This window comes from Triturus cristatus, unplaced genomic scaffold (genome assembly GCF_964204655.1).
Source record: "Triturus cristatus unplaced genomic scaffold, aTriCri1.1 SCAFFOLD_487, whole genome shotgun sequence".
Taxonomy (NCBI): Eukaryota; Metazoa; Chordata; class Amphibia; order Caudata; family Salamandridae; genus Triturus; species Triturus cristatus.
This window is the reverse complement of record NW_028187484.1, coordinates 99781-126739: the sequence shown is the minus strand read 5'-3', so window position 1 is coordinate 126739 and position 26959 is coordinate 99781. Positions and strand designations below refer to the sequence as shown.

The 26959-nt window shown below is 47.2% G+C and overlaps 1 protein-coding gene across 1 annotated transcript in view; it reads left to right on the top strand.

Moving 5' to 3' along the window:
- SLC4A1 (solute carrier family 4 member 1 (Diego blood group)) overlaps nucleotides 1-26959 on the top strand; it is a 196529-nt gene that overhangs the window by 69790 nt on the left and 99780 nt on the right. Inside the window, exons 3-7 of the mRNA XM_085640330.1 lie at nucleotides 704-884; nucleotides 2682-2817; nucleotides 3328-3463; nucleotides 20527-20605; nucleotides 21157-21341. Coding sequence (XP_085496456.1) covers nucleotides 731-884; nucleotides 2682-2817; nucleotides 3328-3463; nucleotides 20527-20605; nucleotides 21157-21341 — 690 coding nt within the window. The 5' untranslated portion in view covers nucleotides 704-730. The remainder of the gene's footprint in view (nucleotides 1-703; nucleotides 885-2681; nucleotides 2818-3327; nucleotides 3464-20526; nucleotides 20606-21156; nucleotides 21342-26959) is intronic.

Below are 26959 nucleotides of genomic sequence, written 5' to 3'. Positions count from 1 at the left end.
CCTTCTCGGTCAAACCTATTCTCTCAGTTGTTTCTTTTACTACTTACTCTTTCTCTTTGTTTCTTTTTTTTTGTCTTTGAAACTCTCTTTCTCGTTTTTCTGTTTATTTTCTTTCTTTTTCTTTTGTGCCTTTTTGTTTTTTCTTTATTTTATTTCTTCTTTTCTTTCCCTTTCTCTATCTTTTATGACATATCCTGGTTTGAATTATTTGTTTTTTTCTTCCGTCGATCCTTCAGTCCTAATTTGCTGTGTTCGGGACGTATTATACATTTCTCACATGCTTCTTTATCTTCTTTTCTTCTCTTTTATTTGGTGTCTGTCTCCCCTCATACCTGCTTTTATTATCCCCTTATGTTTTCTCTCATGGCACCATCTTCCACCATTTTTGATGCCTTTGACTCCTCTTTTTGTTCTTTGCACATTATCACCTTTCATTCTCCGCCGCCTTATCTTCCTTCATTTACCCTCCTTTTATTTCTGTTTCCTCTTTTCTCTTCCTTCACTTCCCCACTTTCTGTTCCTTTGCCACCTCTCCATATCATGCCTTACTCTTCCTCTACGTCTCTTTTTCCGTCCCTTGTTCTTCTCTTCCTAAGTTTTCTCTCCCTCTTTCCCTTCATCTCTTTCTCTTCCATCCTTTGCCTTCTACTCTCTTCCTTCTTCCTCTCACTTCTTCTGGTCCTTCGTCCCCTCTCTCCTCTAGGCCTACACCGAGCTACATGAGCTGGTGATGGACCACAACAAGGAGATGCGCTGGATGGAGGCCGCGCACTGGGTGCAGATGGAGGAGGACTTTGAAGAGGATGTCAAGCAATGGGGAAAGCCACACATATCATATCTTACCTACAGGAGCCTCCTGGAGCTGCGCAGAGCTTTCACGAAAGGTGGGTCAGGGTGCCCTTTATTCAAGAAACCAACTTAGCCAATGCAGGGGACAATACAGAGGCCTGTATGTTTTTTAGGGTAACATAGCCAGACATTTCATAGACCATACTTTTCTACTTAGAACATTAGTAAAGTATTAAATAGGTGCCAACTTCAGACCACCCAATGGATCGCCAGAACAATGGAATGTTGTGTGAGTTTCCATATGGAAGATCTTGGATCAGGGTTCCTCCAGTGTATCAACCACACTAGTCAACTATCAAAATCAACGTGATTAGAGGTATCAAGTAGGAACAGTAAGTCGACGTGTGATGCGAGCGGGCAGGAAGATGGTTTAGGGTCGTTTTCGAAGCAATCTGTGCTCTGGGTGAGCACTTGTTCAAGCTCAATATAAAGCAGCACTTCATATGCTATCAACCTTCTTTCCCTGTGCTTTTCTATCTCACTGTGTATCAAAACATCAGCACGATGGTGGGACCCCAGTTTCTGCAGATATTTAAAGCCTTTTCTCCAGAATGTCTAGGCTCAGCACGCAGGATTTTTACGTCAATTCTTGCTCTCTTGCGAACCAAGTGAGAGCTTTCAGTGTATGTGCACCATTGGTTGTATGTGACTTAATGGAAAAATCATTTCATGGAATACCATTACTGAGAAACCATTTCACCTAAACTGTTTAACATAAATATGCATATTGAAGGGCAATTACCATTTTATAGAAACCAATTAATAGAATTTCTTTTTATTCAAAAATATTTTATGCATGCTTATGTTTTAAGGTGTACATACAATTGCTGCAGGTATTACTGTTATAAACATTTTTGTCAGAGTTATTTATTTCAGTGCTTTACATTAGGGGACATTATTTTGGATTAATATCTTTTACATTGTCAAACAATTATTTTGGATACTTTTAATTCACTGACCTATCACCACCTCTAAACATCATCCATCTCTCACCACCACGCAACCCATAAACACTATCCATTCCTGCCCCCTAAAAACACCTCACCATGCCCAAACTACAGCCATCCCCGACCCCTGAACTTCACCGATCCCTGAACCCTAAAGCCCCCTGATACTCCTTCACTCCATCTATCCCCGAACCTTAAAAACCCATTTCTATGCTTAAACCCCAAATCCCTAAATCCTAAAAACCCGTTCTACATATAAACACCACCCACCCCATAACATTTAAAACCAAATCCCTTTTATGCTTGAACTCCATCCATCTGTGACCCCTAAAAGGTGCAATCATCAACCATCCCTGAATCTAAAAACACGACCCCTAAACTCCACCTTAGTTTACTGTTATTTTGGAATTTTTCTTAAAAGTATTTTCCTTTAAAATGTTTTGCTTAATTTTCGATTTATTTGTATTTTCTTAAAATTGTCGCTCCTTAAAATTGGATTTTCATGATTTGATTTTCTCCAGTGTGGTTTCTAAGTTTTAATTTTCCCATTAATTCACATACTACATAGTCACGCATATGAAGTTCAAACCATGGCTTTGACACTTTGTTTTGAATCCTCTTGAATATGAAATTCTGCTTCTTCTGGAAGCCAGCACTTCATTTGGCAGGGATCTGTGCCAGAGAGAAGGGGGCATTTATGATCTCTGCGAGTACATATGTATTACAGTGGGCTCTACGAGTTCGAGAATAGGAGAGATTTTAATTTGTGTGGGAAGCAAGGGCTACAGCCAAGACCAGTTTGATTCTAATGTAGGTAAATAATTTGGTTCTGCTGCCAGCTGGCTCAAACATTCACTCACCCACTTGAAATGTGGTCGTTTGCAGGCACTGTTATGTTGGATCTACCAGAGAAGACTTTGCCTGGGATCGCCTGCCAGCTAATTGACCAGATGATCTTTGAAGGTCAGCTGAGACCCCAGGATCGAGAAGACGTCCTGCGAGCCCTGCTCCTCCAGCACAGGTACTGTCTTGAGAAGAGGTGACCTTGGGTCCAGGGCTTGTGATCACTGAAAGCTGTGATCTACCATAAGCCTTCTCACAAACATGAGATCACTCTGGGTAGGGGCTGCAAAGCACTTTGGTTTTGAGAGACTTGTGTCTTTGGTTAGCATGAATCTTCTGGGAGGCACTTCTAAATGAATCCCAATTCTCTAGCAGAGGCAGTCTCTTGGGCGGTCCTGTCATTGAGTCTTAGGGAAAAAATGCTTGTGATCTAGTTGATACCCAAAGACAGGGCCAGTGGTCTTGTGTTATAGTAGTGCTCATCTGATATATGGTGGGCCAGCTTCTTTATTGCTGCTTCTCTTCTGAGAGCGGCACTGGTCCTTTCCAGATTGCGTTCGATGAGGGCTGGCATCTTTAGGTGAGGTTGAACTCGTCAAGGGTTTTGCAAGGCCTGGTATTACAAGCTTGTGGCAGTGTTGAGAAGAGTAAAAGAGATGTTATAGTGGCTTTCCAATTTTCTTAACAGCCACCCGGATGTCACAGGGGAACAGAGTACTCTAATCCCACTCTCAAAAGCAGAAACACGGGAACCAGCAAGCAAAAAGCCATTGCTACAAGGACAGATGTCGACCGAGATGAGAACATTCACTGTTATGGAGCAGGTAAGGAAGGTGTGGAGAGGAAGGGGAGATAATGAACTGGAAGGAGTCTAGAAAACAGCAAATTACTCATGATTATGACAGACATATTCCTACTACTATATTCTTACTCCCTCCAGACTCATATGATATATGTGTGCGTTCATTATGAGAGGAGAGAGAGCACATTTGCACAATATAAAGTAAAATTTAAAAGAATTCGGGTAACCCGAAGGCATCCGCAGCCCACTCCATGTCTTACAGTTTCCTTATTCTAATTATTTTACTCGCTGTCAAACACCATACTGAGAATACCCCTACGCTTTGGAGTACAGGTTGAAGGGAGGGCTTGATTTGACTGTGGATGATGAGTGGTGAGTGTGGAATACAGTTTCACCCTTTAGTATTCTTGTTCTGTCAGTTTTGCACATTTTGTGACACCTTTCTTCTTTTATAATCTCGTAAGCATTTTGACTTGAACTTACTATAAAGCACAACATGAGCCCTTGTTGGGCTAGATTTTTGCTGCATTAAGGTATTATTGAAAAATACTTTTGGCGATGTGCAAATGGAATCCACATGTGAAACTTTGCTCTCTGCTACAACTAAGAACAAGCATTTGCAATGCAATAGGTCTCGCATTTATGAGTGTTTGAGCTATTGGCATTGTAAAGGACTGCCTTTTATTTATGTGTTGTTTTAAAACAGTTAAATAAAAGGCATTGTCATTTACAATGCGATAGCTCAAAACTCGCAATTGCGAGACCTATTGCATTGTAGATGCTTGTTGAATGTGGAGTAGGTTTTCTAATATATGCTTTGTCAGGGCCTCCAAGAACTAAAAAAGAGTGAGCTCCTGGGCATTGGAAATGTGTGACTTTTATCAGCAGCTTTTCCAACTTTAGAGAATCCTGAAAGAGCACATTCAGAAAGGGTGTGTGTAGGAGAGTAGGGTCTGCTATCCTATGGTCACCCCAAATTTTTGCTTTTTGCTTCACTGGTTTTTGACATATTGAGGCTGTGGGCCTGCCAATCAGACCCCCAGCCTGCTGTTCTCTCTACTAAATTAAAACTATGCACCCTAGGTGCATAACCAATTGGAAGTGGATCACCCTGTCAGCCCCTGTACCAGTGTACACTAGGTACCCAGGGCATTGGTGTACCCAAGGCCTGCCAAGGGCTGCAGCATGTATTATGCCACCCCAGGCTTGGCCTAACGATTTGACACAACTGGCTGATCACTCAGCTGGGGTAAGTTGGTGTAATCACCTCTTACTTAGGTGTAGTATACCTATACCTAACCTTAAATGGGACACCTGGTAACCTATAAGTCACTCCTATGGCAGGCCTTAACAATCCTGGAGGCAGAGTGCTTGGTTCCATGTGAGATGGTGCTCTGGCATGAGCTGAGCCTGTCTGCAGTGGTCGGAACAACTTCCTTCTACTGTTTCCAGATATCGTCATACCATATACTCTTAAGTGCATTATGAACCTCGCGGTTAAATGCTATCTTTGGTTTGGCTTTATCAAAACATGTCGAGTAAGGTGTCATACGAATTGGAATACTAACCCCTCGCCAATTCTGGCGACGGGGTTAGCATTCCACCCTTCTAGAGGGACACGACATGTACAGTACCTGAAACCCGGGTAAAATCAGACATAGCCTCAGCTCCACAAAATGGATGCTGCCACCACAGACACAAGTCTGCCCTCCCGCTGCTGGGAGTCCTTCCAGCTTGGGAGGTGTGGACAAAGGGTTTCCTGCCAGGGGAGGTGCGAGCACCACCCCAGACAGGATTTTGTGTATTGGTCAGGTAGGGCTTGAAAGAAACCAGACATGCCTGTGGCTCACAAGGAGCCTCGGGGCATATGCCAGTTCAAACCGGTCCTGGGGCACACCAGTCCCGGGCCTGGGGCGAGCTGGACAAAGGATTGGGGGTGTAACCACCCCCCTTCCTGGTCCCACCCATAGGGAGGGACCTAGCAGGTAGTCCGGCCCCTAGAATCCGAATAAAGGTAGGAGCTGTGTCCTAAGACTTTAGACATCCTGGAATCAACTTGAAACTAAGAAGAAGACGGGAACTTCGACGCTCTGCCGCACAGAGGACTGAAGCCAATCTCCCCTGTGGTCAGGGAGTGACCACCTTGCTAACGCAAGCACCATCCAGCGAATCAACGTCTGCTTTGCCGCCGCCTCCCGCCGGAGCCCGAGCCCAGAGACTGACAAGACCTGGACCTCCAGACCTCTCACCGCCCGATCCACAGTCCCTGCAAAGAGGAGACCCGTGGAGGCACCGAGACACGTGGAGCCAGCCATCTTGAAACGACTACGACAAGCTGACCAGTGCAACAACCGAGGCTCCCTCCAAGTTGTGCTTTGGGTCCTGAGAAGCCCAACCCTCGAGCAGCATCTGCACCAAAGGTGAGCCCTCCAGCATCTCCACGATCTGCGTGGGGCCCTTCTGCATTTTGCCACTCGACGCGCCTAACCGGTTGCTGGCCCGCTGGCTAGTGGCCATCTTGGCGACGAAATCTACGACAAACACCGCTGGTCTGGTTGCTCCAGACTGGCCCTTGCTCCCCTCCAAAGGAGCGATCCCTCTGACCTTGCTGGTCAGAACCAACAGCTGATTTCCGAATCCTCCTTCAATTGCTTTTGCCAAGGCTTGTTTGCTTCGATCAAGTCGCCGACACCGCCGACAGCGAGAGCCTGCGTGGGACAGCTCGTGAGCCGACTCCTGGACGTCGTCGACCTTCAGGGACCACGTGGCTGCGGAGACAAGCTACCCCTCATCACCTGTTTGCACCCGACATCGCCTGGTACCCACCTGGTGCCACGCTGGTCACTGGCTAGTGACTGTGAACACTGTCCCCTCTGCTTACAGGTCTTCAACATCTCCGATCCACCCTTGGATCCACCGCATCTCTACCGGACCGACCGCCTGCAGCATCTTTGTCCCAGGCTCAACGGAACAGATAGAAGAAACCCGACGCACTTTGAGGCCTATGCACCCGCTTCCTGTGGGTGAGGTAAAGCTGGTACTCCGGTGCCCATGTGTAGTAATACATCTCTAGTGCCTGTGTTCCAAATCTTAAGTTCCTAGTCAACCCGGAAGATCTCCTTTGCAGTAACTTTGTACTTTTTACGCACCCATTGAAACCTATGGGAGCACGCGTGTGACTATTTGCTCTGCACACGCCGCCCGTGGACCTCCTGGTCACTAACTGACGTTAGCTCCTTGTAGGCCCAGCGATTCTAGAGGCCTTAGGCCTTTTCCCTTTTCTGTTCGTGGTACTTATACCACTATTTTAGTATATGGTTTGAGTGGCCACCAGGGCCTATCCATATAACGTGCAACTTCTGTGTATTCTGTGATAATCTTGTTTGACGATTTGTGCTCCTGTGCTCATAAAGAGACTAGGGGTTACTTTGAGAAATAAATACATATATATTTTGAATATATATCTGTGTGGTGTCCTTTCATTGGTATAAAAGGGGGTTGCATTTGGTAAAACAGCTGGCTTAACACGCATCACGAGTTTAGCCTCAAAGACTGCTTAGCCTACGCTACCACTAGGGCAGCTAGTCCGAAAAGGTTGACTTACAACCACACCATAAGGGTTGCTTGGCATGGTACAAGGTGATCACTTTAACTAGTGAGCATCATATACCAGGCCAACTTCTCACATTGGTGAGCAGCGGTTGGATTTGAGCTTGCTGTGTTTTACCATTGTAATCTCTTGGTTACCAATTGAAAGATCACATAGGTACCTGTAGGTACATATAAAACAAGATTAGATATACATAAGTTCTACTGAACTTAGTTGTTGTAGAGCAAAGGGAGTAGCACACCCTGACTACAACTACTAGATAGGTTTAGTAGGTAAACCCAAGTGTAGGTAGATTGCAACACATCCACCCACACTTAAGAGCAATGGCCGGGGCAGAGGGGTCCACTGTACCCATCTCTGTTGAGAGTGACCCCCAGAGGGCACCAACCAGCTTTGCTACCCTTAATCAGAATGAGCTCAGGCATTTGGCAACTCTTAGAGGCCTTAAACAGCCCAAGAACCCAAACTCTGCTGAGCTCAGAGAGCTCTTACAGAATGATGAGAATCAGAGAGCACTCAAGAAAGCTTCCCAGTTAGCCCCCTTAGGGACAGGAACAGGAGGCCCCCCTTCTGAAGATGCCACTGAAGTACCCCTTCCCAATAGTCACCCCTTAGATGGGATGCCTACCACAGAGGATGAGAGTGAAAAGGATACTGACAGTAGTGAGGATGAAGGGAGAACTAGCCCAGTGCCAAGTGTTATACTTGGCCCAGCTAAACCAAGGCTATTGGGGACTGACAGTGGGTTCAACCCACTGGATCTCCCCAGTGGACTTAACACAGGGCTGGGAAGGCAAAGGAATCGCTCAGGTGACTCCAATGCTTCCCATGGCTCTAGAGGCTCTCAAGGTCACTCCAGGAGAAGGATGACCACCCCTCAGAGGAGGGAACATGAGGCCAAGATGCAAGAGGCCCAGCTGAGGATCAGGAAGCAGGAGCTAGAAGTAGCCCTGATGGAAGAGAAACTTAGCAAGGCTAGACAGCATAAAGAGAGTGGGTCTATACCCACTGGTGGCAGCATTGTCCCTAAGGACAAAGATAGGGTTTTCGACAATAGAAACCTGTCTAAGGTTGTGCCCCCCTACAAAAGTGGGGATGACATCCACAAGTGGATAACTGCTCTTGAGAGAGCCTGCAAAGTACAGCAGGTTCCTGAAGATCAGTGGGCAGCAATCCTCTGGCTCTCCTTTGAGGGAAGAGGCAGAGACAGACTCCTCACTGTTAGAGAAGATGATGTCAGAAACTACAGAGTCCTGAAGAGTGTTCTAGTTGATGGGTTAGGCTTAACCACTGAGCAGTACAGGTTAATGTTCAGAGACACCCAAAAGACACAGACTCAGGACTGGTCTGAATACATTGAATGTGCCACTAAGGCTTTGGAGGGTTGGTTGCTGGGGAGTAAGGTATCTGATTTTACAGGATTGTATAATTTGATGATGAGAGAACAGATTTTAAATAACTGTCAAAACCAGCAACTGCATCAACACTTGGTTGACTCTGATCTGACCTCTCCCCAAGAATTGGGAAAGAAGGCAGACAAATGGGTCAGAACCAGGGTTAAGCAAAAGAACCAGAACCAGGGCCAAGGGGGTGATCAGAAGAAAACAGACCAAAAGGGTGGAGATCAGAAATCTAAAGACCAGAAGTCTTCAACAGGGCCCCAAACTACTGCTAAGGAGGGTGGGTCCCAACAACAGTCCAAAAAGAAGAAAGAAGGTCAAAAGAAACCCTGGTGCAATCATTGCAAAAATACAACTCACTGGACTAGTGATTGCAAAAAGGGTGGAGCCCCCAACACTGTTGCCCCTAAGGCACCTGCTCCCAGTACTACTGTTAGCAGTGTTGGTCCCCAGACAAAGGGTGTAGTGGGAATCACTATGGGAACTGAAGGAGATTCTGACTTAGACAGAACCCTGACACAGGCAGTCTTGATCTGTGATGGGGACATTGATTTGTCCCTGACTGTGAGCCCCAGTAACCTGGGCAAGTACAGACAGACTCCTTTAATTAATGACAAAGTGGCTCAAGCCTACAGGGACACATGTGCCAGTGTCACTATGGTGACACCAGGCTTTGTGGACCCTGGACAGTACATACCAGGTGAGAACTACCTGGTGACCAATGCCAGCAATGCCACCACTTCACACAGTGTGGCAGTTGTTAACTTCTCATGGGGAGGGGTAACTGGCCTCAAAAGGGTTGTGGTTAGTGCAGACCTCCCAGTAGAATGTTTGTTGGGCAATGACCTAGAGAGTTCTCTATGGTCAGAAGTGGAGTACAGGACTCATGCAGAGATGTTAGGTATATCATCACATGTCCTTGCTGTGACCAGGTCACAGGCCAAAAAGTGCCTCACTGAACCACAGGTCTTGGATCCTGGAACAATGGACCAAGCACCTACCAAGAAGAAGAACAGGAGGGTCAAGGCTGTGCCTTCCCCCCTGCCTCAGAGTGATGATCAGCCTTCCCAGGAAGCTGATCTAGAGGACCCTGAAGGAACTGTCCCTGAAGAGCTTGAACCTGACCAGGTTGAGTTTCTGGGGACAGGGGGACCTTCAAGGGCTGACTTGAGGCAGGCTCAGTTATCCTGTCCCTCTCTTGAACCCCTCAGACAGCTGGCTGCTGCTGAGGCTGCTGGGAATGCTCAAGGTACCCATAAAGTGTATTGGGATGAAGGGCTCCTTTATTCAGAGGCTAGAGACCCCAAGCCTGGTGCTACCAGGAGGTTGGTCATACCTCTGCAATTTAGGGGCTTCCTTCTTACCTTGGCCCATGACATTCCTTTAGCAGGACACTTAGGCCACAACAAGACTTGGGACAGGCTTGTCCCTCACTTTCACTGGCCTCATATGAATGAAGATACAAAGGAGTTTTGTCGCTCCTGTGTCACCTGCCAAGCCAGTGGCAAATCAGGTGGCACAACAAAGGCCCCCCTAATACCACTACCTGTGGTGGGGGTCCCCTTTGAAAGAGTGGGAATAGACATAGTGGGTCCCATGGATCCTCCCACTGCATCTGGGCACAGATTTATACTGGTGGTAGTGGATCATGCCACCAGGTACCCAGAGGCAATTCCCCTTAGGACCACTACAGCTCCTGTTGTGGCCAGGGCCCTGCTGGGAGTATTCTCCAGAGTGGGGTTTCCTAAGGAGGTAGTATCTGACAGAGGTACCAACTTTATGTCTGGATACTTAACAGCTATGTGGAAGGAATGTGGTGTCAACTACAAGTTCACCACCCCTTATCACCCACAATGCAATGGGCTTGTTGAGAGATTCAACAAGACCCTAAAGGGTATGATCAAAGGATTACCTGAAAAGCTCAGGCGAAGATGGGACATCCTTCTACCCTGCCTTCTGTTTGCTTACAGAGAGGTCCCACAAAAAGGAGTTGGCTACAGCCCCTTTGAATTGTTGTTTGGGCACCCTGTGAGAGGCCCACTGTGTTTGGTGAAGGAAGGCTGGGAGTTACCTCTCAAAAAGCCTAAGCTAGACATAGTGGACTATGTACTTGGTCTCCGCTCCAGGATGGCTGAGTATATGGAGAAGGCATCCAAAAACCTTGAGGCAAGCCAGGCCTTACAGAAAGCTTGGCATGACCAAAAGGCTGTCTTGGTTGAGTTTCAGCCAGGACAGAAGGTATGGGTGTTGGAGCCAGTGGCCCCAGCAGCACTCCAAGACAAATGGTCTGGACCCCATACAATCCTGGAGAAGAAGGGAGAGGTCACCTACTTGGTGGACCTAGGAACTCCCAGGAGTCCCCACAGGGTACTCCATGTTAACAGGCTTAAAGCATATGTTGACAGGGCAGACATGGGCTTGCTCATGGCTACAGATGAGGGACAGGAGGAAGAGAGTGACCCTCTCCCAGACCTGTTGTCTCAGAACCCTGAAGATGGCTCAGTTGAAGGAGTGACCCTTGGAGGCAACCTCACTGCCCATCAGCAGACTGAATGTAGACAGGTTCTACAATCATTTTCACATATGTTTTCCTTGATACCTAGTCAAACTGACTGGTGTACCCATGTTGTGGACACTGGTGACAGTCTGCCTGTAAAGAACAAACTTTACAGACAACCTGACCACGTCAGGGACTGTATAAAGGCTGAGGTACATAAAATGCTGGAATTAGGTGTCATTGAACCCTCAGAGAGCCCCTGGGCTAGCCCAGTGGTTCTGGTCCCCAAACCTCACACCAAAGATGGCAAGAGAGAGATGAGGTTCTGTGTGGATTACAGAGGACTCAATGCTGTCACCAGGACAGATGCACACCCTATTCCAAGGGCAGATGAGCTCATAGACAAACTAGCTTCTGCAAAGTTTTTGAGCACATTTGACTTAACAGCTGGCTATTGGCAAATCAGATTAGCTGAGGAGTCTAAGGCCAAAACAGCATTCTCAACCCCAGGTGGGCATTATCAGTTTGTGGTGATGCCCTTTGGTCTGAAGAATGCACCTGCCACCTTCCAAAGGCTGGTGAACCAAGTCCTTACTGGGTTGGATGACTTTTGTGCAGCATATCTTGATGACATTGCTGTCTTTAGCTCCACCTGGGAGGATCACCTGATCCACCTGAAGAAGGCTCTTGAGGCCCTGCAGAGGGCAGGCCTCACTATCAAGGCTACTAAGTGCCAGATAGGGCAGAGTAAGGTTGTATATTTGGGCCACCTTGTAGGTGGAGGCCAAGTTCAACCACTGGAGAGTAAGATACAATCCATCAAGGACTGGTCCCCTCCAACCACCCAGACTCAAGTTCGAGCTTTCTTGGGCTTGACTGGGTACTACAGGAAGTTTGTTAAGAACTATGGGTCCATTGTGACTCCTCTTAATGATCTGACATCCAAGAAGATGCCCAAAAAGGTTCAGTGGACAGTAAGCTGTCAAAAGGCATTTGATGACCTGAAGGAGGCCATGTGCTCTGCACCTATCCTGAAAAGTCCTGACTACTCCAAAGAGTTTATTGTCCAAACAGATGCTTCTGAGTTGGGTGTGGGAGCTGTGCTGTCACAACTTAATGTAGATGGTCAAGACCAACCCATTGCTTTTATTAGCAGAAGGTTGACCCCCAGAGAGAAGAATTGGTCAGCTATTGAGAGGGAGGCCTTTGCTGTGGTGTGGGCCCTGAAGAAGCTGAGGCCATACTTGTTTGGCACTCACTTCAAGATTCAGACCGACCATAAGCCCCTCTTGTGGCTAAATCAGATGAAGGGTGAAAACCCCAAACTGCTTAGGTGGTCCATTTCCCTACAGGGGATGGACTTTACAGTGGAGCACCGGCCAGGTACTGACCATGGGAATGCAGATGGTCTCTCCAGGTACTTCCACTTAGGACATGAAGACGAGACTGGTCAAGGCTAGTTTAATGTCCCAGCGTTTGGGGGGGGGTTGTGTAGGAGAGTAGGGTCTGCTATCCTATGGTCACCCCAAATTTTTGCTTTTTGCTTCACTGGTTTTTGACATATTGAGGCTGTGGGCCTGCCAATCAGACCCCCAGCCTGCTGTTCTCTCTACTAAATTAAAACTATGCACCCTAGGTGCATAACCAATTGGAAGTGGATCACCCTGTCAGCCCCTGTACCAGTGTACACTAGGTACCCAGGGCATTGGTGTACCCAAGGCCTGCCAAGGGCTGCAGCATGTATTATGCCACCCCAGGCTTGGCCTAACGATTTGACACAACTGGCTGATCACTCAGCTGGGGTAAGTTGGTGTAATCACCTCTTACTTAGGTGTAGTATACCTATACCTAACCTTAAATGGGACACCTGGTAACCTATAAGTCACTCCTATGGCAGGCCTTAACAATCCTGAAGGCAGAGTGCTTGGTTCCATGTGAGATGGTGCTCTGGCATGAGCTGAGCCTGTCTGCAGTGGTCGGAACAACTTCCTTCTACTGTTTCCAGATATCGTCATACCATATACTCTTAAGTGCATTATGAACCTCGCGGTTAAATGCTATCTTTGGTTTGGCTTTATCAAAACATGTCGAGTAAGGTGTCATACGAATTGGAATACTAACCCCTCGCCAATTCTGGCGACGGGGTTAGCATTCCACCCTTCTAGAGGGACACGACATGTACAGTACCTGAAACCCGGGTAAAATCAGACATAGCCTCAGCTCCACAAAATGGATGCTGCCACCACAGACACAAGTCTGCCCTCCCGCTGCTGGGAGTCCTTCCAGCTTGGGAGGTGTGGACAAAGGGTTTCCTGCCAGGGGAGGTGCGAGCACCACCCCAGACAGGATTTTGTGTATTGGTCAGGTAGGGCTTGAAAGAAACCAGACATGCCTGTGGCTCACAAGGAGCCTCGGGGCATATGCCAGTTCAAACCGGTCCTGGGGCACACCAGTCCCGGGCCTGGGGCGAGCTGGACAAAGGATTGGGGGTGTAACCACCCCCCTTCCTGGTCCCACCCATAGGGAGGGACCTAGCAGGTAGTCCGGCCCCTAGAATCCGAATAAAGGTAGGAGCTGTGTCCTAAGACTTTAGACATCCTGGAATCAACTTGAAACTAAGAAGAAGACGGGAACTTCGACGCTCTGCCGCACAGAGGACTGAAGCCAATCTCCCCTGTGGTCAGGGAGTGACCACCTTGCTAACGCAAGCACCATCCAGCGAATCAACGTCTGCTTTGCCGCCGCCTCCCGCCGGAGCCCGAGCCCAGAGACTGACAAGACCTGGACCTCCAGACCTCTCACCGCCCGATCCACAGTCCCTGCAAAGAGGAGACCCGTGGAGGCACCGAGACACGTGGAGCCAGCCATCTTGAAACGACTACGACAAGCTGACCAGTGCAACAACCGAGGCTCCCTCCAAGTTGTGCTTTGGGTCCTGAGAAGCCCAACCCTCGAGCAGCATCTGCACCAAAGGTGAGCCCTCCAGCATCTCCACGATCTGCGTGGGGCCCTTCTGCATTTTGCCACTCGACGCGCCTAACCGGTTGCTGGCCCGCTGGCTAGTGGCCATCTTGGCGACGAAATCTACGACAAACACCGCTGGTCTGGTTGCTCCAGACTGGCCCTTGCTCCCCTCCAAAGGAGCGATCCCTCTGACCTTGCTGGTCAGAACCAACAGCTGATTTCCGAATCCTCCTTCAATTGCTTTTGCCAAGGCTTGTTTGCTTCGATCAAGTCGCCGACACCGCCGACAGCGAGAGCCTGCGTGGGACAGCTCGTGAGCCGACTCCTGGACGTCGTCGACCTTCAGGGACCACGTGGCTGCGGAGACAAGCTACCCCTCATCACCTGTTTGCACCCGACATCGCCTGGTACCCACCTGGTGCCACGCTGGTCACTGGCTAGTGACTGTGAACACTGTCCCCTCTGCTTACAGGTCTTCAACATCTCCGATCCACCCTTGGATCCACCGCATCTCTACCGGACCAACCGCCTGCAGCATCTTTGTCCCAGGCTCAACGGAACAGATAGAAGAAACCCGACGCACTTTGAGGCCTATGCACCCGCTTCCTGTGGGTGAGGTAAAGCTGGTACTCCGGTGCCCATGTGTAGTAATACATCTCTAGTGCCTGTGTTCCAAATCTTAAGTTCCTAGTCAACCCGGAAGATCTCCTTTGCAGTAACTTTGTACTTTTTACGCACCCATTGAAACCTATGGGAGCACGCGTGTGACTATTTGCTCTGCACACGCCACCCGTGGACCTCCTGGTCACTAACTGACGTTAGCTCCTTGTAGGCCCAGCGATTCTAGAGGCCTTAGGCCTTTTCCCTTTTCTGTTCGTGGTACTTATACCACTATTTTAGTATATGGTTTGAGTGGCCACCAGGGCCTATCCATATAACGTGCAACTTCTGTGTATTCTGTGATAATCTTGTTTGACGATTTGTGCTCCTGTGCTCATAAAGAGACTAGGGGTTACTTTGAGAAATAAATACATATATATTTTGAATATATATCTGTGTGGTGTCCTTTCATTGGTATAAAAGGGGGTTGCATTTGGTAAAACAGCTGGCTTAACACGCATCACGAGTTTAGCCTCAAAGACTGCTTAGCCTACGCTACCACTAGGGCAGCTAGTCCGAAAAGGTTGACTTACAACCACACCATAAGGGTTGCTTGGCATGGTACAAGGTGATCACTTTAACTAGTGAGCATCATATACCAGGCCAACTTCTCACAGTGTGTGTCATGTTTTAATGTATTATTTGAGGTTTTTTTTATTGCTGTATGCCACCTTTCGATTACTTGAGAGAGCTGCAGTTGAGTGTGGAGTCTGGAGGTTGAGTGAATGGAGAAGCACAGGTCCAACATTCTTCAATGTAAAGCCAAGCCCCCCCCTCTCCATACACACACACACACACACACACACACACAAAACACACAACACATCCACCCCGGTTGTGAGGAGTGCAGGTGAAAGCAGCCCGCATGTAACTCATTAAAAAACCTGAATATCAAAAAGAAATCCGGAACGGTTTATTATTGCCTATATTTATTAGTGGCCTTGCATCTTTACATGTTTCCCAAGGCGTGGGAATTTTTAAAGTATGAGAGTGCAGAAGAGCCCTGCTGTGTCCACACATGTCAAGGGGTCCGGAATAGTGCTATCTCCAGTTAGGTGGCCCAAAGCAGCGGAGGAAACGTCGCCCAGGTGAGGCCTCTGGTCGCCCTGATGCCCTGAGGGGCCCAGACTCACGGACACCTCCCTGCTCCCCCCGTGGCTCCATCCCTACAAAAGTAGCATTTACAGCCCCCACACAAGCCACAAACATGGCCCTGTTTACCCAAATGAGAGCTGCGCTGATGGCACTCCGATAGAGGGAGGGTTGTGTAGCTGGTGTGATAGTCTAAACACCTACAGACGTGTGTCTGTAAATGAAGTTGTCATTATGGCAGAAGGGAGCCACCCCAAAAAATATTCTGGGGAAAAACGAATTCCAAAGAGCTGACACTGAAATAAAACACAACAATGATGATTTATATAGTGCAGACCGCAACCAAACTCTTTCTTGCCTCGTTAAACACTTGTGACCAGCCAACTTGGTAGCCAAAGTGTCTGAAACAAGACAAGGAGAGGGCAAGCTACACTTTGATACTGATGCGAAAGAAGCATTCAGGGACGGGAGGGCGCTTCTGAGATGATCTGGAGCCGACGGAGGGAGGGAGGGAAGGTGAAAGCGAGACGCGTGTCTGTAAATGAAGTTGTCATTATGGCAGAAGGGAGCCACCCAAATAAAAATTCTTGGTAAAACCGAATTCCAAAGAGCTGACACTGAAAAAACACACAACAATGATCATTTATATAGTGCAGACCGCAACGCTTTGATACCGATGCGAAAGAAGCATTCAGGGAAGGGAGGGCGCTTCCGAGATGATCTGGAGCCGACTGGGGAAGGGAGGGAAAGTGGAAGCGCGCCATGCGCGTGTTCTGCTAAGACGCTGTAATTAAAAGAGACGATGGCCGGGGGACTCGGCAGAATGCAATGCAACAAAAAAAAACAAGCATCGATCTCTTGTCTTTATGGGGCCATGTGTTTAGATTAGAAACACATGGCCCCATAAAGATAAGACAGTGCTTTGCAACAGCAGCAAAGCATGCAACCCAGTCGGATCGGAGGCAAAAGGGCATCCACAAAAAACCCTCTTTTCCAATGGCAGGCCACCGTTTAGCATAAACGGTGATGCCAGCCAATGGAAATGAGGGGCAGGGCTCAAAGCCCTTTTCTGAAATCCCTCTCTCACAAAATTTCTCGCCAGCAAGCAACGCATGCGCTGCAACGCAGGCGAGACATAAACATTTCTCGCCAGCGAGCAGCGCATGCGCTGCAATGCAGGCAAAACCTAAAAAGGAATCGATTGACCAAAATGTTGTTTTGAGAGAGAACATTTTGTAGAATAGATCCTTTTTGTGGAGTGGGGATGTCTATTGACTATATTTTGAGATATTAGTGATTAATAAGTACTTAATCTACTATGTGGCAATTAATTATATATATATATATATATATATATATATATATATATATATATATATATATATATATATATGTTCGGATCTGCAGACCGACCCTGAGGCCGGAATTTTAATTAAAAAAAATGATTGATCTCAATCAGTGTTCATCAGAGGACACAAAAACATGATTAATGAACCCCATAAATTCAGTGGAACCTTGTATGTTACAGGAAGAGTAAGGATAAGATCACCGTAAACTTTATAGACCACTTAAACTGCCCAGTTAGAGTTATTGGAACTATTGGATAACACCAACAAGATCACACTCTGACGAGAAGAACCATAAATGTGTCTTGGCTTAGGAGGAAGGCGGAGCTAATAAAAGGCCAATTTAAATGGTTAAAAAATTCCTTAACATATTTTTCCAGTGAATATACATGTCACATATATGCTTATGGTTGAAGTGGCGAGTTTACGGCTTTCCAGTGCCATAAATAGGAGGTACTACTCAAGTCAGTCGTTCACATTTTATCCACTTGGAAAGCTTTAAAGGCTGAGTAGGTCTATCAATTTAAACCCATGCTGCTCTTGTCCGGTGCTGGTGTCTTCTATAGTCATGTTAACACACCGAACAATCTTACACATACTTCGCAAAGTAGGACAATTGGAGATTGAACATGACTGACTGTTAGAAATGGGGGTCTCTAGTTTGCACAGGTATACACCTGTGACAAGCAGGGACTCTCAATTCTAAGTCAGGATAAGGGGATCACCCTTTCAAATAACCCCTGCTCACCCTTTAGGTAGTGTGGCGCAAGCAGTCAAGACTATTCTCAGGGCGTCATAGGTTAAGCATTTGTGAACACATACAGTAATACAATGACACACCACAAATGGACACCAGTCAAGGTTATATCAAAAATAGTTCTCTTTATTTAAGGCTTAGCACAAGACCAGAATAACGCTTAAAATGACCACAGTATTATTTTAAAGTTCAATGTTCTTGTAAAAAGGCTTAAAATGCAAAAGTAGGCTTCTTTTACTCAATTCTGCTTCTTTTCAGGCTTTGTACGGTTCGTAACTGGGAGTGCGACTCGTCCGCATTAAAAACAAGGAAAGTAGGAGTCAAACAATCGGTGCGGACTCCGGGGTCCGTAACATGCACGCTGCGGTGCGAACAGAGCAAAGTACCTTAAGTTCGTGGGGTCCGCGATGGACAGTGCGGGACAAGTTGATGGGTCCGGGTCGTAGTTCGGCAGCGTATTCGGTCTGGTCGGGTCTCGGCGTCGGTACGCAGCGTTGGTACGTGGCATTCGGCGTACGAGCCGTACCTTCGGTGCGGATAGGCGGCAACACTTCTCGGCGCCGTACAGCGTACGGGGAGGATCAGCGTACTGCGGCTTCTCGGCTCCGAGTACGGCACGGACCGTACCTGCAGGACGATGGAACCTGGGTCCGGCGTACAGGGTACGGCAGCCAGTGATGTACGTCTCGAATCGGCGGGGAAGGTTAGGTGCAATGCAGCCGGGAGGGATACGGCGCGTACTAACGCTTTAGGATCAGCGTAGACGCACGGTGCCGGGCAGCAAAGACACGGCTTCGCGGCAGATGGTGTACGAGGCGTACTGGGGCCAAATCCAGCGGGAAACAAGCACAAATCGTCCAGGCAACTCAATTTTGGAAGGCAGATGAGTCCAATGGTCCTGGGACTCAGTTCAGGGGGCAAGCTCTTCTTCCAAGCCCTTGGAGATAGTTAAAAAACAAAGTGCAAAGTCTTTTTCAGTCTTTTCCTCTCCTTTCTCAGCAAGGCACCAACTGCAGGCCAATCCCCCAGGTCAGGGAAAGTTACTCCTCCTTCAGCTTCTTCCAGGTCCTTCTAGTCAGGCAGAGTTTCTGCGTGGTTCGATCAGGATCTGATTTCTTAGGAGCAGGGCTCCTACATTTATACTAAGTTTCTTTTGTCTTTACAGGCCAGGGGCCCTTTGCATAATCCCAGTCCAGTTGTTTTCAGTGAGGAGCACTTTGTTATTAGGTGCAATGCAGCCGGGAGGGATACGGCGCGTACTAACGCTTTAGGATCAGCGTAGACGCACGGTGCCGGGCAGCAAAGACACGGCTTCGCGGCAGATGGTGTACGAGGCGTACTGGGGCCAAATCCAGCGGGAAACAAGCACAAATCGTCCAGGCAACTCAATTTTGGAAGGCAGATGAGTCCAATGGTCCTGGGACTCAGTTCAGGGGGCAAGCTCTTCTTCCAAGCCCTTGGAGATAGTTAAAAAACAAAGTGCAAAGTCTTTTTCAGTCTTTTCCTCTCCTTTCTCAGCAAGGCACCAACTGCAGGCCAATCCCCCAGGTCAGGGAAAGTTACTCCTCCTTCAGCTTCTTCCAGGTCCTTCTAGTCAGGCAGAGTTTCTGCGTGGTTCGATCAGGATCTGATTTCTTAGGAGCAGGGCTCCTACATTTATACTAAGTTTCTTTTGTCTTTACAGGCCAGGGGCCCTTTGCATAATCCCAGTCCAGTTGTTTTCAGTGAGGAGCACTTTGTTATTGGGATTCTGGCTTCTTCTTTCAGCAGGCAGGGCAGAGACATCAGACTCTCCCCAGGGGGTGGAGCCAGCATTGTGGAGGCAGAGCACTGCCCTATTCAGAGTCAAGGTGCACTCCTCCCACCCATCCAGGTGTAATCTCTCTATTCACCACCTGGCAGCCCCAGCCTGTCTCCTGGAACTTCCCAGCCCTGTCACTCAAGCTACACACAAAGAAGATAGCCCTCCCCTCCAGAGGCGGACTGAAATGGTTAAGCAAGCAAATGCTAACTTCCTAAAAGTAGCATTTGTAAACACAGGATATTAAAATAAACTTTACTAAAAGATGTATTTTATTATTCTGAGTTCAGGCATACTAAACATGAATTTCTACCATGCTTCCTGAGCCTGCTAGGATTATAGAGTGTTATAATCTAGCAGCCAATTCTGGTCTATGGAGAGCAGGTAGCCTTGCAATAGTGAAAAACGAAAATGGCTGTAATTCACTATTAGGACATGCCACACACCTCAGGGCATGTCCTACCTTATCCTTACAATGCACCCTGCCCTAGGGCCTACCATTGGGGTGACTAATATGAAGGTAAGGGAAGGTTTAGGGACTGGCAAGTGGGGACACTTGCCCAGTCAGCATGACAGTACCAGACTGCATGCAGGTTCTGCAATGGCAGACCTTAGACACATTGTACCAGGCTGCTTCTGGGGGTGGCACAACCAGTGCTGCAAGCCCACTAGCAGCATTTGGATATACATGCCCTTGGCACCCCTGGTGCACTCTACTAGGGACTGATAGTAAACCAAATAAGCCAAACATGGAAGTCAATTCACATAATACATTTTACCATAGGGAGCACTTGCACTGTGGCACTGGATGGCAGTGGCACAGTGCCCTGAGCAGCTAACACCAGCACAAAAATACATTGAGGCACAGACAAAAATGGAATGGTGACCCACTCCAATGGTGCCAGGTCTTACACTGACCTGAAGTCTTTTTTTGTTCCTATTTGTTGTATTTGTCCAGGGACTCTCTGGATCTGAGCAGAAGCACCAATTGTCCTCCAAGATCCCGGAGAATGCAGAAGCCACTGTTGTCCTTGTGGGTGAGTTTCACCAGTGACTCGCCCACTCGTGGGCATTCACGCCCTCTCACTGATCAGCTTTTTGCTGCAATGCTGGACCCTGCCTTCCTTGGTTGTGAGTTCATCTTGTGTCTATTCTATTGAGAAAAATCTAAATTAAATTTGTTATGGGCTCCTATATGCTTCACACACCAATATAAATGTGTTCTCTAATCCTTTCATCTTTTGATTCTCTCTATTCTTTGTGGTCCTGAGAGATGACAAGTCTCTTGACAACTGAGGGGTGCTTTATTGTGAAAACTGGTAAATTAACCTTCCTGGACGATTTCTTACCTGGGTTCTCTCACTTTCTTTGAACCTTTCTGCCTTGTTCTTCATCTGTTTTCCTTTTCCGCTAATTGCTCACTTCCTCTTTTCTCCTGTCTTTCTCCTTCTCATTTCCACTCGCATTCCTTTATTCCACATACTTTTGATTCTCACTTTTTTCTGCCTATTTCAAACACTCCCCTTCACTTTACCTTTGCTCTTATCAACACTGCCCTCCCCCTATTGTCCTCTCCTCTTCCCCCCAGGCTGTACCGCCTTACTGCAGAAGCCCACCCTGGCCTTTGTGCGACTCAAGGAAGCTGTGGAGTTGGATTCGGTCCTGCAAGTTCCCCTGCCAGTCCGGTTCCTCTTGGTGATCCTGGGACCCGAGCTGCCCCACACAAGCTACCACGAGATTGGCCGGGCTCTCTCTGCCATGATGGCCGAAAAGGTATGTTATTGAAAGTCTCGAGGCTTGGCCTATTGCTATGAAAGTTATTAACAACAAAGTGTCACAAGTTCCTGCCATAACTGAAATCATGGTGAAAGACAAACCTGGATCATTCCAGTTCAAATACCTGCTGTGATGACTGCACTAAACATCAGCACCCAAGCGGGTGGCTTGTGGCATTGGAAATTAGAAATTCAAAAACAAATCTACCATAAGCAAGTGTTAAATAAAATAATCGTCATTGCAATGTCAGAGCAAGCGCCTGTCCTATGGGTGGCACCAGCAAGGAGGTCTGAGCTACAGAAAATGCAGCAAATGAGATTTACTTTTCATCTTATAATACTAACTACAAAAGTAAACATAAGGAAAAGGTGTTTATAAAAATCTGAGTAGTAAGGGTCTGATGTCTAAGAGACAGATCATAAAAGTTGGTTACAAATTGCACAAGAACTTTTTGTGACCTGCCTCTGTTTTTGCAATGCGACCACTGTACTAATAGGCTGCATTACAAAATACCCAGTCACAGGACGTTGCAGAATAACAGCCATGATGAACATTAATTGGGCAGGACGCTTTTTGTGACCCCCTGTGATTGGCTACAAGCACAGGGGTTGTTTCTTGCAAGGAACAGCAGACTCCAAAAGGAAAACCTTTTTCTGATGGATACTTCTTACTGCAGAATGCTCATCTTATGAATATTCCCTCAGGCTTCATCTCGACCCAGAAACCTAAAAGCAGTACTCCTGCATGCCGGTAGGTGGCATCATGTGGCTCGCACCAACATTATTCAGCTCCGGAAGTGACATTCTTGGCCATATATAAGCACCTTTCTTTCCATTCCTTCACATGTGGATACAGAGCTCTGCTCCTCTCATCTTAGATGAGTTTCTTTTTCCAAAATACTCTTTTTTACCATTGTGCAAAGTCATGTGCCAAAAAACTCGTAGCCAACACGTGTTTCAACACCAGGGCGCATACACAGAGCAGCACTAGCCTTTCAGTTATGGTCTCATTATGAATAGTTGACCCTGAATTTGGATTGAAATTGTATGTGAGGTGACATACTGACAACTACATAGAATATCGTCTCTCTTGGTAATATTTACGTCCATACTGGTCCAAGATTGTGGAACTTAGCACAATGTTACATGTGAGAAGCCCCAATGAAGTCAAAGGTTGATGTACCATGTGACAAAACACGTGTTGACTACGAGTTTTTGTTGAAGATATTTGAACACATATAAAGGAATAAAGTGAAAACAAGAATTCTAACTTCAGGCTGACTTTTGAACTCTTTGGATACAGAGGTGAGGTCAGGAGAATCTTTAATCCTATTTCAGATCTCCGCCCTCTCAAAGCCTTTCTGCTGAAGGTCAAATTCAAGAAGCTCACGCTGGCCCAGGTTTTGTCTGCCCTGTATTCAGAAGATTGGATTGGTAGCGTTGGATCTGCAGGATGCACATTTTCATATTTCTGTCCTGCAGACCCACAGCCATTGTCTGTGGTTCATGGTGGGCCAAGAGAATTTTCAGTGCTTCCTTTTGGTATTACCAGTCACACCTGATTCCTTCGCAAACACGTCTGTTCACCAAAGCCATCCCAGATATGGTGCAGTTTTGTGCCACCATCCTGGAGCAAAGAGTCTAGGACAATCAGTTTATGATCCCGATGTTTCAGCCTCTTGTCTGGTTCTCAGTAAGGATGGCAAAGAGGCTGCTGTGACTATTGGACTCCTGTGTCCTGCTACTCAACCACGCTAAATGGCACATATAGGCTCTGCAGTAGGACCTGTAGTCCCAGTGGGCACAGCACCAGCAGAACCTGATTCCATCCAGGTTTCAGAGGAGACTGCAAAAGATCTTTAGCAGTGGCTCCTAAACCACGATTGGGCCAGTGGCATACTCCTCTCCTTACCCCACCCAGAGCTGCAGGGTGTCACAGATGCATCCCTGCTGAGGTGGAGAAGCCATCTGGGAGAGGTAGAGCTCAGAGGACTCTGGTTTACAGCAGAAACTTGGCTCCCCATCAGTTTGTTGAGTTTCGGATGATCTGCTTGGCGTTGAAGGCCTTCCTACCATCCATCAAGGTGAAGCTAAGTACAGGTTCTCACAGAGAACACTACCACATGTGGTACTGCAACAAGCAGGGTGGAGTAGGGTCTTGGGTCCTGTGCCAGAAGACTCTGTACCTCTGGAAGTGGCTGGCTCAAAAGGGGATTTCTCTGGTCATGAACCACCTGGCAGGAATTCCAAATGCCTGGACGGACAAACTCAGTCAGCGTCGCCTAGCGGATCATAAATGGCAATTACACCCAAAGGTAGTGCAGGGCATTTTCCAGCAATGGGGACAACCCTTGCTCGATCTTTTTGCCACCGCCAAGATCATGCAATGTTAGCATTTTTATGCCCTTGAGTTACTAATAAGGATCTCTCTTAGAGATGCTTTCTGATTTGAGTGGCGCTCCAGACTCCTGTATGCCTTCCGACTTCTACCTTTCTTGTCTCAAGTTCAGAAGAAGATCAAGACTGACTGGACCCAAGTCAGCATAGTGGTTCTGCATTGGGCCAGAAGGGTGTAGATTGCAGAACATCTAGGCATGGGCACAGGGCCAGACTGGGAACCGAAACCAGCCCTGGCAAACTGCTCGGCCGGCCTCCCTGGAGGAACGGGTGCAGCCAAGCTGTTTGCTAGGGCCGGTTTCGGCCGATTTTGCTACAGGGGACCGATATTGCCGACCCCCAGTAATAAAAACTACCCCCAGGGGCCCAAAACCGGCCCCCACCCTGGCGGCCCACCAGGAAAACGCACTGTGCCCGTTACGGCCAGTCCGGCCCTGCATGAGCATCTGTTCTACAATCAAGCTGCAGCTTCAGGAGTATGTCTCTTTTGATCGCCCTTTTTAAAGTCATTGATGTTATTCTGTCAGCCAGGTGCTCACCTAAGAAACTGGTGTATGCCTGGTGCTGTGACAGGTTTATGGCTTTGTGTATCCCTCGCCAGATTGGCCCTCTACAGACAAAGCTGCCTAAAGTGATGCTGTTTGTTTTCTTGTTGGCCCGCTAAGTACTTGTGTTGGGCACTGTAAAATGCTATTTGTTGGCTTTCAGTTGTTTTTGAGTTTGCCAGATCAGCCTTCTTTGTTTCAATCAATTAAGGTTTGCAACATGTTTCCACCGAAGCCCTCTGTTATGCCATAATGTGACTTGCATTTGGTTGTCACTTTACTAATGTGCACCCCATTTGAACCAATGTGCAGTTGTGCACTAAGTTTTTTGGTCACAATAATGTCACAGCATCGTGTTTTTGCCCAGCCGCTCTACAAAAATCTTTTCCAATCAAACTAGTGTCGAAAACTTGCCCCCAAAGAGGATGTTTTGCATTTGGTTTGTATATGTCCCATATTAAGGAAAGCACGCCTCATATTCTTAAAACGGTTATGTAACGAGAGGGGGGGATTCGTACCTGCAGAATGGCAATAATCAGGAGCCTTGGCTCTAAGGACTATCAGCTAAAATGTAAACTTTTGAAATGTTTACAATCACATGACAAATTACACAAACAGAGCTGAGAGGGGGCAGCTCCAGCACGAGAAAGCGGGTCTGCATAATGACTAAACAATCAGATGATTGTGAGAAGTCAACAATTTGACATTCTCAAAAAAAATGGGGCTCTGGTACCCCACACAATTTAAAAATTATAACAAAATTTCTCATTTTTGATGCACTCGCCACCTTAACACAATTCAGCTGAAAGTTATTGATCATAATTAGAAGGAAATTAAATAATAGCATCTCTGAGATGCCAAATGTGTTAGTTGTTGAAAAAATAATGTGCACATTTAAGAAATTGACTAACTAGAAAAACAAAGTATTTCATTCCAAACAGTTTTATTATCCTGGATTAATTGTAAAATATTTTGATGGTTTTATTAACTTATAACAATAACAATAAAATATTGTGCCTTTGTGCCTTTAGTGTAGAAAACTAGAGCTGGATTATTGGGGAAGGTAGTAACATCTTTGCATGTCAGCAGGCTATCACCCTTCAGACTTTCTTGGCTCACCACTGAAAAGAGGAGAGACTTTGTTGTTTTGACTTTTTTGTTTGGGCCCTCAGTTTCTACATTAATTGTACCAGAGCCCATCGGATGAATGATCAACTCTATGTGGGCTTTTTGGGAGCAATAAAGGACAAGGCAGTGCAGAAATGAACCATCACTAGGTGAATAGTCCTCTGCATAAAAAGCTGCTATATACCTACTAAGAAGCAGCCACCTGAAGGATTAAGGGCACATTCAACTCAAGCCTTGGATGCTACTACTACACTAGCAAGTGGATTGCCTGTCCTGGATATCTGTCAGGCTGCTACTTGGACACATTCACAAAGCACTACTGTGTTGACAGTCAGGTCCATTGAGATGGGCATTTTGCCTATTTGATCTTGCTTGACCTTTTGGTCTGAGGCATTCCGCAGACCACTGTAGGAAGGTGGATATCTGACTATGGTTACCCCCAACTTTTTGCCTAGTGTCTAGCTGGTTTTTCGACTTAGTTGGCCTGAGATCCTGCCATTCAGGGTCTCAGGCTGTCTGCTCTCTCTTTAAAATGGACTCCATGTACCCTAGGTACATTCCCAATTGGTAAGGATCACCTTATTGGACCCTGTACAGTGTACCCTAGGTACCCAGGGCATAGGTGTACCCTAGGCCTCCCAGGGGCTGCAGCATGTATTATGCCACCCCTGGTCTGGCCTTCCAATCAGACACAACTGGCTGATCACTCAGCTGGGGCAAGGTCGTGTAATCTCCCCTTGCTTAGATATAGTATGCCTATATCTACCCTTATATATAGACACATGTGTACCTATCAGTCACTCCTATGGCAGGCCTTAACAATCCTGGAGGCAGAGTGCTTGGTAACATGTGAGATGGTGCTCTAGCATGAGCTGAGCCTGTCTGCAGCTTTCGGAATCATGTCCTTATAGCTGTTCTATGATATAGCCTACCATATACTCTTAAAGTGCCTTATAATCTTAAACGGTTATGGTAACTATGGTTTGGCTTTATCAAAACATGTCGTGTAAGGTGTCTAACACTTTGGAATAATACCCCCATACCATTTCTGGTGATGAGGATATTATTCCTCCCTTCTAGAGGGAGAGACATGTTAAAATCCTACTTTGCTGTTTAACTCTAACCAAAGCCTCAGCATCACAAAATGGATGCTGCTGCCACAGACACAAGTCTGACCTCCTGCTGCTGGGAGTGATCCCGGCAAGGGAGGCTTGGACAATAGGTTTCCTGCTTGGGGAGGTGCTAGCACCTCCCCAGACAGACTTTAGTGTATTGGGGCAGGGAGGGCTGAAAGGAATGAGACATGCCTGGGGCACACAAGGTGTCCCATGCATAGTCCAGTTCAAACCGGTGCTGGGGCACACCAGCCCCAGTCCTGGCGCGAAACTGGACAAAGGGAAGGGGGTGTAACCACCCCCCTCCCAGGTCCCACCCATAAGGCGTGACCTAGCAGGTAACCCAGCCCCCCAGATTAGTATAAGAGTGGTAGCTGGGCCCCAGGAGATTAGATTATCCTGAACCTGCAACTTGAACAGAAACTCTGGAC